Source organism: Podarcis tiliguerta, assembly GCF_965153285.1.
Source record: "Podarcis tiliguerta genome assembly, chromosome: 2".
Taxonomy (NCBI): domain Eukaryota; kingdom Metazoa; phylum Chordata; class Lepidosauria; order Squamata; family Lacertidae; genus Podarcis; species Podarcis tiliguerta.
In genome coordinates this window covers 92413235-92424836 of record NC_139535.1, presented here as the reverse complement: position 1 = coordinate 92424836, position 11602 = coordinate 92413235, and the positions used below count along the sequence as shown (strand labels likewise).

The following is an 11602-nucleotide window of genomic DNA, read 5'->3' as shown; positions in this document are numbered from 1 at the left end:
CTGCATTTTATTTTGACTGTACTAATGGGGACATGCTACATTACGATATATGTTGGGCTCCAACCAGCCTCAAACAAGAACATTAGGGTGCTATTCAGTGTGTGTGTGTGTGTGTGTGTGTGTAGGGGGGAGATTTCAGGGGGAGGGGAGAGAAAAAAAAGACTATTCGCCCTCACCGTTTCCTATTGAAATCTTTCCCTACTTTGTTATACATTGCTTGAGTTCAAGACTGTTTGTGCTTTCTAAACTTGAGCTCTTTCTTGTTATATTGTGAGTTTTGGGGTGCGGTGGGGTTCTCCACAGATACAAAAAGAAAGAGAAAAAGACATTTATTTCCCCTTCTCTTCACAATTTCCCACAAAAGGTGAGAGAGTTTTTTAACCTCATGGCAAGGATCTACCTGACCACAATACTATTTCAGAAAATTTTAATAAATCTTTAGAACTTGCAGATTCTCAGCTTTCATTTTAAAAATGAAGTTTCTAGCATTTGCAGAACCTGAGTTATGAGGCAAAATGTGCAGGCACCAGTCTTCTAGTTTTTCTGTGTATTTTATTTTGCCTAACAACCTGAAAAAAATCCTGAGGAAACCCATGCTTCTGAACTTCTTCCTTGAGACAATCTGGGCATTCGTCACCTTTTCTGCAATTGTTGTTGAACATTCAGGAAAAGTCAGTTCTTTGGGTTTTATAAATGCCGATCTGACTACTGAAGTATGTCAGGAAGCTCATGGGGTAATTGGCTTTGTCGCCAGTGTGAAATTCTGTCAAATGACATAATTAACAATAACTTGATTCTAGAATACACTGTTTTTCTGGAATACAAATAGGTTAACCTTGTTGAAATACCCTTAGGATGTTGTGTTGTTTGGGTTTTGGTTGGTGTTATAAACTGCACTGTTGAGATATATAACTTTGTTGGGCAAACAAGTTTTTATCCCTCAAACTGAAGACAACATTTCCGTAAGATTCACAAGCCAAAATGATGTAATGTCTCCACAGTTTCCTTTCTTGCCCCCTTCAGATTTTCACATGAATTGGAAGTTTGAAGTAGACTGGCACTCTTTGTCAGCCTGGAGCTCCTGTCTTTCTAGCTAACTTACAATTTTAAAGAAGAATAAGAATAGATAAGAACATTTGTTATGTCCTGCGGCGTTATGCCCTAGGACCATCGAGTCCAGCATCCTGTTTTCACAGTGGCCAACCAGATGCCTATGGGAAGCTCACAAGCAGGACATGAGTTCAACAGCCCTCGCCCTACTTGGGATTCCCAGCAATGGGCATTCAGAAGCATGCTGCCTTTGACACTGGAAGAAGTATATAGCTACCATGGCTAGTGGTCTTTGATAGCCTTATCTTCCATAAATTTGTCTTATCAATAGCCTTATCTTCATCAGAGTTTTGCCATCATCTGTGAAAATTGTGAAAGAATCCTTTCATGGAGCATTAAGAGATGTACCATCTAAGGTCTTCACTGTACTCTCTTGCAGTTGTGTGACCTGCGTTCCTCACAGAGGAATACCCCACCCTTGCAATTCTCCTATATTCTCATATATGATACAGAAAAGCTTTTAACGGCAAAGCAACCAACCAAAGGGCTACATATTTATCTGGCTGCCATATTAGAAACTGTATCTTTAATCAAGGGTGCAGACCTGAAACTATCTGAAAAATTAATACCTGCAAAGTGACCTCTCAACTTTATCACAACTTTACCATCTAAACCCTTAATACTTGAAACATGGATGTATGCCCACACCTGCAAAAGAAGCTGTCCCTAAGAAAAAGAATCTTTATTTGCAGTATCCTCCTGGTGCAGCATGTTTAAATAATCTGCTTCTGTGTTTCGATTTGAACGCCAGTAAGTAATGGAAACGAATCTGGTATCTCGGGTCTTGAAGACCTCAGCAAAACCTCTAATATGTTTGTATTTTTTGCAAACCTTTGGTGAATGCAAAAGAGGGAATTCTCCAGAAACAGTTTATGTATTTGTCAGCAATGCATTATAGAAACTTAGTTGAAGGATAGGAAACAGAAACTTTCTGTTCCTCCCCACTCCTTCTTAAAGGGCAGTTTCAGAACTCTTTTGCATCCTTGCCCTCACTCCTCTTTCTCGGAAGATCTTCAAGGCCAATGATGCATTTCCAAATTGCCAGCATCTTCCAGGGTAAGTACAAGAATTTGACGAGGAAAGCTAGGTGGCATAGATAGCAAAGGCCCAGAAATTGCCCCAGATGGGCAAGGTGTGTGTGACCAGATGTGAACTGAGGATAAAATCAGTTTGGAAAATCCATTTAAAATGCATCAGCAAAAGACCAGCAAATGCATTTCAATTTATTAATGCATAATTATGTGAACATAATCCACAAATGCCATGATGGGGCAGAAATCATACCACTTTCCTTTAATGTGCAGGAACTTGCCAAGTGATGTGCTCCTGAGGTTTTGTCAGACTACACTGGGCCCAGACACAATTTTCAAAAAACCAACTTTATACCTTCTTCGCACTATGGTCCATTGTGCCACAGCTTGGCCAATGCCTAGTCACCATAGCAACCACAAGTCTTCCACTTCATTTCAGAATTCAGAGGTCTGGGCTGAGAAAAATATCTGCCTTCCCTTGCAGTGGAAAGCAGACAGTAATGTTGTTTATGAGCCAATCTGAAGCCAAAGACTTCTTCCCATCCATAGCTCTGCAGGTCTTGTTTTCAGTATCCCTGGATCTCCCCCAGCTAAGAACAGACCTACAAGTAGCCTCTAACTCTGGGACCTGTGCTTCCAGAGGGAAGTATCTAGGAACAGTTCAGATGGCTAAATTTGAGAACCCCTAATCTCCCTGTGGGATGTGCTAACTTTTGTGCTTCCTGAAATCTGCACTGCTTGTTCCCTGCAGTAGTGCTCCCCAGGAAAAAAGAGGTATGTGCTTTAAGGATAATGTTGTTTCCCAATTGCTTTTTTGCAGATCCAAGTTCTGTAATGTGATGCAAAGATACAGGACAGATTCACATAGAGTGCACATGATTCCCCCCACCCCACCCAAGATTCCTGCAGTTTCCCCTCAAAGAGCTACAATTCCCACAACCCTTAACAAACTACAGTTCCCAGGGGTCTTTGGGGAAAAACCCATGTGCATTAAATGTGCTTTAAATGCATGGTGCAGTCTGAATAAAACTCAGCATGGATTTTGAGTTTTATGAAGTATGGTGGTATCTTGTTTGGGCACAGCCTGTAAGTCAGTTTATGATTTAGGGCGATCCAAAGCTTATTCTGTAGTGCAGTGGTGCTGACATGCTGTTTACTTATTCAGACCGCACCGGTGCCTTTGAATCAAATAGGGAACTCAAATAGGGAACTCAAAATTGCAAACTGGCAAATGGGGACCAGTTTCCGCTTTATGCCTGAGCTCTCTGGTTGGAGCACTAAAGCAGGTAGCAGGGACATGTAAAAACACTGCATAAGCCATTCATGTCACTAAAGTCATAACTGTCCTGCTTGGTGGAGCAGAAGCGTGCGCTGTTTTAGATTTGCAACCTCTGCTTGAATAATTTTACTTAATCTTTTCACTGAAACCTCAAGTTTCTGAAACTTTCAGTGTACTGGAAAAGGAGCTGGAACTCCTGTATGTTTTGTGGTTCCTGGTGTAGGGAGCCTGGGGGAACAGCATGAGAGGGAAGTGTTGAGTCTATGGAGGGGGGAAGTACTTCTTTCATCATCTTCCGTTCACTACCATATTTTAGGGGTGGACTCAACATATTTGTCCGAAGTGAAACAGTGCTGAACTATATAGGTAAACAGAAATAGAAAGTACATACAGTTATTTTTAAGCTGTGTTGTGCTGCCAGCCACTATTCTGGTCCTCTTGCCAGTGTGGATCTATAACAACAACAACTTCTTCTTCTTCTTCTTCTTCTTCTTCTTCTTCTTCTTCTTCTTCTTCTTCTTCTTCTTCTTTATACCCCACCCATCTGGCTGGGTTTTCCCAGCCACTCTGGGCAGCTCCTAACAGAATTAAAAGCACAATAAAACATCAAACATTAAAAACCTCCCTAAACAGGGCTGCCTGCAGTTTCTTATTACACACCTGCCATGTGCGAAGCTCTTCAAATGAAAACCTCCTCCTTCTGCACTCTGATGCAGCAGTACTATGAATGAGTAGGGTAAATGAAAGAGGGTGCATTGCTAGGGTTGTACATGCTGTTTGCTGCAAATGCAAGTCCTGAGAATGCATCCATATGTGTGGATGTGCCTGCATTTATTAATTAGAAACCTGAGAATTTTGCCCAAATTGTAAAGCGTGTCTTTGAAAATGTTTTAAGCTGGGGAATAAAATCTTCCTTGGTAACAATGAGCATTCTTGGCCTCTACACACACTTTCCTTGCTCTGCCTGCCTTCCAGTCTGAGGTTCTCCCCTTGGGCTGAGCTGGACCTTCCCATGTACTTTAGATTCTGGTCAAACACTATGATCCTACAAAGTAGGTAATGTTGTTTCTCTCTCCTTTAGGTTGGCTGCACAGGACTACATCTGGACTGCTAATTCTCTGTCTGCTGTGCTCTGGCTTAGATTACTCACTCCGTAAGTGTCTCTGTGTCCTCAGGCTCTCTGATCCTTCTCTGTTCAAGCAACAGCAGCTTTCATGGCCGTTGGGAATGGGACAAAGCTACAGACAGGTTCCTGACTCTTGGCTGTATGACTGCATGTCTTGGCTTGCGTTGCTTTCAAAGAAAAAGCCAGGCAGTTCTGTTCCATCCAGACTTTCTCACAGTGACAGGACTCTATTAAATATGGATCATACATAATGCAATAATGTATGGAAGTTTTCTGTCCAATGATCTCTAGCACACTCAGCACGAAACCACTGCTTGCTTATGTATTTTTATACATGTGCTATGCATGTATTTTATATATAGAGAGAGGGGGAAGGCAAGGAAAGCCAAAACAGATATACCTTGAATTGCACAAATATTGTACTATTTCTCTCTATACGTAAAAGGTGTGTGTGTAGATCAAAATATTCAGGAGGCCCCATGTGACTTGAGCCTGGGCATACCAAGCAGATCCATATCTGGAAATAGTTTTTATCTACCAGATTATTTCCATACATCTAATGGGCCTGGGTTATTCCCAGAATCACTGACGAAGCTAACCTTTCCCTCCTCCTGCTCACACAATTTTACCGATACTTTTACTGCTGAGATAGTCTTGAGTTGTTAGAACTGTTGAATGTTAATTCCAGCCTCCAGTTTTTCTGTGTGAATTTAGATAATAAATATCTGCATACATATCCAGGACAGTGCCTGATATACAGGAGCAGCTAGCATTTGACAGTATACAACAGCTGACTTGCAGTACCATTCGGTAAATTTTTGACTAACCCTATTCATTCTTAAGCAGTTGTTAAATGTCCTCTAGAACAACACGGAGAAACATACACTGAATTGTGATGTAAATTTTGATTTTGACATTTAAATGTGAGGAAGTTCTGTCATCCAAATCTGATCCAAGAAATTAGAGCAATGTATTAGATTCTGAATTTTGTTTCCTTTAAAAAAAAAAAAAACCTGCAGTAATTCACAGTAGCAGCTCTAGAATTCCATCCGTGCTCATAAATAGAATCAGGTCCCACAATTTCAGAATAGGTAGAGGAGGGCAGGGTAGAGAGGTATCCATTCAGTTCAATTCAAGGAAGCTATGACTAGCTCTCTGGCACCTCAAGCTTCTTCTTGTAGCTTGTAGTCTGCGTCTGTTAGCCTTTCACTTTTGTGTCATCTACTTACTATAGATCTATATGATGGAGCAGTCCGGCTGGCTCAGGGAAACTCTCTCACTGAGGGCCGTGTGGAGATCTACTATAATGGCGAGTGGGGGACAGTATGTGACGATGGCTGGGATATTATGGATGCACACGTGGTCTGCCGTTCCCTGGGCTTCATGAACGCAGTAGAAGCAAAGCAAGGGGCAGCATATGGCGAAGGTACAATACAGATTTTCATCCCTTAAGATATAGAAGAATAGTGTATGTATGCTACTGTTTCCTTTACCCTGCCCCATTGCTTCCTAGACCCAAATCCTAATTTACCTGGGTGTGTTTAGCCTGGAGAAGAGAAGATTAAAGATGGCATTCAACTAAGTTTTACTCAGAGCTGACCCATTGAAATTAATGAATATGACTAAGCAGGGTCCATTCATTTCAATGAGTCTGCTTTGATTAAACACCACCCTATAGGAAGACATGGTTGTTGTTGTTTAGTCGTTTAGTCGTGTCCGACTCTTCGTGACCCCATGGACCAGAGCACGCCAGGCACTCCTGTCTCCAGAAGACATGGTAGTGGCCTTCAAAAAATCAGAAGGGTTGTCACACAGAAGACAGAACATACTTTTGTTGTTGTGGCTTCAAAAGCTGGGACTAGAACCAATTGATGGAAATTACAGAGAAGTGAATATTCTCTAACATTAGGAGAAACCTCCTAACCGTAAGAGCCGTTGGACAGTAGAACAGGCTGTCTCATAGGAGGCAATGGGCTCAGTGGCGTAGCGTGGGGGGTGCAGGGGGGGCCGGCCGCACTGGCCGCAACATCTGGGGGGGGGGGTGCGCTCGCACCTCTCTGCCCCTACCTGGCTCATTCACTCTCTCTCACTGCAGTGCTGGCTGTGCGAATCCGATCCGAGCCGCCGGGTCGCCGCCCACTGTGGAGGGGAGGGTGCCAGGCGTGTGGTGCGGTGCAGAGAGAGAGCGAGGGACTATCTGGGGGAGGGACAGTGCAGCGGGGGGGGGGCGCAAATTACTTGCCTTGCCCCGGGTGCTGACAACCCACGCTATGCCACTGAATGGGCTGTCCTTCAATGGAGACATGGAAACAGGCCGAGCCCCTGTCTGTATGGGACCTTTCCCATTCTTTTCTCATCCTCAATTTAGCCCCCTCTTCCTCCCTATGGAACTCCCTTCCCTCCAAGATACAATCTGTGGGGTCTCATGAGTTTTTGCTGCCAATTAATACATACTTTTTCACCTAGGCTATTTTTTTCTTTAACTGAATGCTACTCTTTGCATCTTGAATTTTGTACAGTGGTACCTTGGTTCCCAAACGGCTTAGTTGTCAAACAAATTGGCTCCCGAACGCCGCAAACCCAGAAGGAAGTGTTCTGGTTTGTGAACGTTTCTCAGAAGCCAAACATCCTCTGCAGCTTCCGCGGCTTCTGCTTGAGTGCAGGAAGCTCCTGCAGCCAACTGGAATATGTGCCTTGGTTTTCGAATAGTTTCGGGAGTCAAAACCACTGTACTTTGTTTTAGAGCACTTCCAGACAGCACATTTATTAAGCACTCATAATGATTTGTTTGCAAAAAGTTTATGGTGAGGTTATACAATGCCAGAAGTTTATCTAAGTATTTGTGATTTCTTTGCGGGAAGGTTATACAACGGTGCTCCAAGTGATTGTTATTTCATGTTTTCCAGTGCTTTTTCCAATCACTTGCCTTACCACAAAAAGTCCATGGGGGATTTATTGTGCAAGAGCGCCTGTTATTTGGGCAGTCTGAATTTGCCAATATGCAATTGAATCCCATTCACAAAAATGCAGCAGTCTGGAAGCATCCTTGGACTGTTTTGTTGTGAATTTTAATTGTGTAGTATTTTAACTACTTTTGAAATGTTTAAATTCTCATTGTAATGTGCTTTGTTAGGCACGTTGCTTGAAAAGGGGTATATAAATGCACCAGCCAGATAGATAGATAGATAGATAGATAGATAGATAGATCTCTAACTCTTATTTTGTGAGAACAATTGTTTATTTTTAGTTTTTAAACGTTTAAAAGTGCAATGTTTCTGCATCCAAGTCAGTGCAGCATAACGAGCATGCAACTGAGCTCTGGCTCTGAGGAATGATTGAGCACAATTGATCTTTGCTGTAAATTGGAGGCATGTTATGTATGTCGGAAATTAATACAAGCCTCAGCTCCACTTCTGACCTACAATATTAGCAGTGGGCTATATCAAGTCAATTGTCTTTCTCTTTCTCTGCAATCTACAACATGGGGCTATTATTTATTGTTATAGGTTAAAACAAAAAGTTCTTCCTTCTTCTCTACTCCCTATCTCTGGTGTGACAGATTGCTGTGTTTGCTTTCTTCACAGGACTGGGTCCCATTCTTCTAGATGATGTTGATTGTATTGGGACAGAGAAGTCTCTTGTACAATGTAGATTTCAAGGCTGGTTGTCGCACAACTGCGGACATGGGGAGGATGCAGGAGTGGTGTGTGACAAGAGTGAGTCCTCAGTGTGATGTGGTTAGCTGTGTCATCAAAATATCCTAGGGTCACGGGTGTCAATGATGGCAGCAGGGAGCATAAAATTTACCCAATTTCAGATAGGGGGTGCCCAGGTAGAACTACTACTACCTTGCTGTACCAGTTCAAACCTAGCCCTGCTGGTTTTGCTATGTCAGTCTGTTGTTCATTATTTCAGTTTTCAGATGCTTTTGAGTGACAGCCAAAAGTGCCTGTTTGGCAATGGAACAGATCCCCGCCTCCATGCAACATGAATTTCCTCTCCTCACCCCTGCAGCCCCCCCCCCCATACCCTCAGATCCACTCCAGAAGGTTGGGGGACCCAACAGAGGTGATGATGAAAGGGGAAGAGACGTTCCATTGTGCTTGCCAAATGCTGGCTATCACTGTTTGGCAATACACCTAAACTAATTCCATACATTTTTATTTATGCAAGTAAAGTAATTTCCCTGCTGCTATTGTTCCATAACCCTCTCTCTCATTTTGGAGTGGGGCTATTGGTTATTGCATATTATACTGCAAATTCATGGTCAGCGAGGTTTTCTGTTTTCCCCATGACTCATTTTTGTTTCCATCATTCCAGAAACTGAGTTTTTCCTGGATCATTCCAGAGGTTTTCCTGAGGACCTTGGTAAACTGTATGACAGCCAGCAGGACTGTGACCTCAACATCACTGTGCTGATAGCAGATAACAACACTGAAGTCCTGAGTCTGTGCGCACATAGACTGATTCTTCGTACAAACAGTGAGGCCAGCCTTCTTCTCCAAGGAAGCACACTGAAGGTAGATGAAGAGTGCCTGCCCAATGTGAACAGCTTTCTCAGGTAAGAATAGCAAGGGTTTGACATAGCAAGTCTGATTCTCCTGACTTTCTATGCATTCTGTGCATCAACATGAGGCTGTAATGGGCAGTATTTGAGCCATACAGGAGGACCACACTGTTCTATTAGCTCCTTCACTAAGTTGATCTAAAACAGAGCACTCAGACAACAGAAGCACCTCAAAAGGCTTCTGCAAAATGTGTTCAGTCTGAAGGGCACAGAAAAACATCTGTGTAAGGGCCAGCACCTCTGCTTTGTGTGTCAGGCAGGGGCGGGGATTGTTTTCAGGTATTTGCAGGTAATGTGGGGCTTACTCCCAAGACTGAATCTAGTTCAGCTAAGTTACAGGCTTAACTGTAATAAATGATCTAGTGGATCACACTGGTCTTGCTTGTTGCCTTCCCCTTTCTCCTTATGGTCAGAAGGTAATGAAAACTAAGCATGTCAATAAGTCCTCACTTTTTTCTATTGCTTGGATTTGGATTTGGGGCACCACAAACATTCTTTTCAAAGTCCTGAGTCTTTCTCTTTCAAAACCCATCATGATAAAAATAAGCAGCTGTTGTATAGCCATTATCTCACTTCTGAAGTTTCCTTCTGTTCATGCAGGTACTTCTACTCGCGGCAGATCAGAGTGACACTACATTCAGTAAAGTGCTTCCACAAGCTGGCTTTGGCCTACGGAGTTCCAAGCCTGCAAGCGCACTGCATCCAGGTCTTCCCCAACTTATTTCCATTGGACCCCACTTTTCATGTTCACCTGAAGCTGTACAACTACAGCCTGGCCAGTGGAGATGCCCAGCTGCAGGATCTCACCATGCAGCACCTAGCCTGGAACTGTGAGGCCTTGACTCGCACTGAGGCCTGGTTGGCCCTGACGCCAGAGATGATGGAGGCCCTGCTGTCCCGTACAGATGTTGTGATTCAGAATGAATGGTCCCTGCTGAAAGCTCTGGAGCAATGGGCTCATACCAATGAAATAAAGGAAGGCCACGTGGAAAAGATCCGCTTTCCTATGCTTTTGCCAGAGCAGCTGCTGGAGCTCCAGTTCAACCTGACCTTTTATGAGACTTATAAGAATATTTTCCAGAGGAAGATTATGGAGGCTCTTGAATTCCACACAGTGCCACTCAGATTCCTAGAGCAGTACAAGCTCCATGACCTCACAAGTGATTCACACATCCCTCGTTTTTACACTGAGCCCACTTGGAGCATGCACCTAAGCTATGGCTTCTTGTTGCAGCAGTATTTTCTTGGATCCCAAGTCACCCAGCAACTTGAAACAAACAAGCACCCTAGCTTTCTTTTCAAGATGCAGAAGATAACCTGGGCCTTCAACTACCACAGCCCTGAACAAAGCCACCAAAATGGTACATGCTCTTCCTCAGACATTACCCCTGTTAGCTACCTTGCACTGGAAGGTTCTTCTGATGACACCATCCATTACAATAACAAAGCACTCTTGCTCTGCCAAAGTTCCTATATCACAGGTATTGTCAGTTTTCAAAATGGTACGGCCGTGGTTCCCAATGCCACCTTCTTCCCATGCCCAACTCGCTACTCAGGTTTTATTGTTGTGGTGCGTCCTAGTTACAAGCTGAACACATAAAAAGCTAGGATTCTCTGTTGCAGACAGAATATATAACAAGTCAAAATCTGCCCTTGAGGCACATCTCATAGTACCTCAGCTTCTATTGTTGTCCTAGCTGCTTCTCTAACTGTTGATTCAGCATTGTGTCTTGATAGTCGAAGCCAGCATCTATATCATGGTGAGCTAATTCAAAGTGGATAGGTAATTTTATTCACCCTCGAGTCTGACAGATGCATCTACAATTAATCCTAAATTAATTGAAGTCCCCATGTTGTTGGATGTGCATTCCCTGCCCCTTTATATCCCCCTAGCTTGAGATTCTCTCTTAATAAAGTTTGAAAAACAAGTTGCCAACTTTCGCTTTCAATATTATTATATTATTAACATTGATTTATTAATTGCCTTCTAAACCACCATCTCAATAAGATTTACATATGAAACAATTAAAAACAGTTAAAAATACAAAAATGAACACATTTTTAAAAAGACTAAATCTCTAAGAAGTGGACACTCGTGGCAAAGACCCATTTAGCCTATTGGAACAAACATATCTTCAGTTGTTTCCAGAAATTGCAGATTCTGAACATGAATGATATTCCAAAGAAAAGGGGTAGCAACACTAAAAGCTACACATTTTTGGTGATCCAAAAAACCACCACCACCATGCCATTCTTCTAAAGATCTCAGACAAAAATGTCTTTGAGCATTCACAGGATGACCTTACCATAGAGTCAGCTGCTATTCTGAAAAACTGACCTAACAGCAGTGCCTCTGAACATGTGCAAAGTATGTTCGCCTTGTGAAGGGCACTAGTTTCTTTCTTTTTGTAACCTCGTAGAATTAAAGAATCCCTGTCTTCACTCAGTATCTGTGATAAGCCTATGTAGCTGGGAGGGAAAAGCTAGTA

The 11602-nt window shown here is 42.8% G+C and overlaps 1 protein-coding gene across 1 annotated transcript; it reads left to right on the top strand.

Moving 5' to 3' along the window:
* Positions 1-2011: 2011 nt before the first annotated feature.
* Positions 2012-11041, top strand: LGALS3BP (galectin 3 binding protein). The gene is made up of 6 exons (XM_083430286.1): positions 2012-2166; positions 4502-4573; positions 5781-5972; positions 8131-8262; positions 8867-9107; positions 9714-11041. Exons 1-6 carry the CDS (start codon positions 2133-2135, stop codon positions 10711-10713), a joined length of 1671 nt encoding a protein of 556 aa, XP_083286412.1. The 5' UTR covers positions 2012-2132; the 3' UTR covers positions 10714-11041.
* Positions 11042-11602: the final 561 nt, after the last annotated feature.

What these genes read in the sequence shown, in the direction of transcription:
- LGALS3BP (XM_083430286.1), top strand. Translation starts at nt 2,133, where the DNA reads ATGATGCATTTCCAAATTGCCAGCATCTTCCAGG. An exon ending in AATTGCCAGCATCTTCCAGG is followed by an intron (nt 2,167 to 4,501) that starts GTAAGTACAAGA and finishes TCTCTCCTTTAG; the next exon opens with GTTGGCTGCACAGGACTACA. An exon ending in TGGCTTAGATTACTCACTCC is followed by an intron (nt 4,574 to 5,780) that starts GTAAGTGTCTCT and finishes TACTTACTATAG; the next exon opens with ATCTATATGATGGAGCAGTC.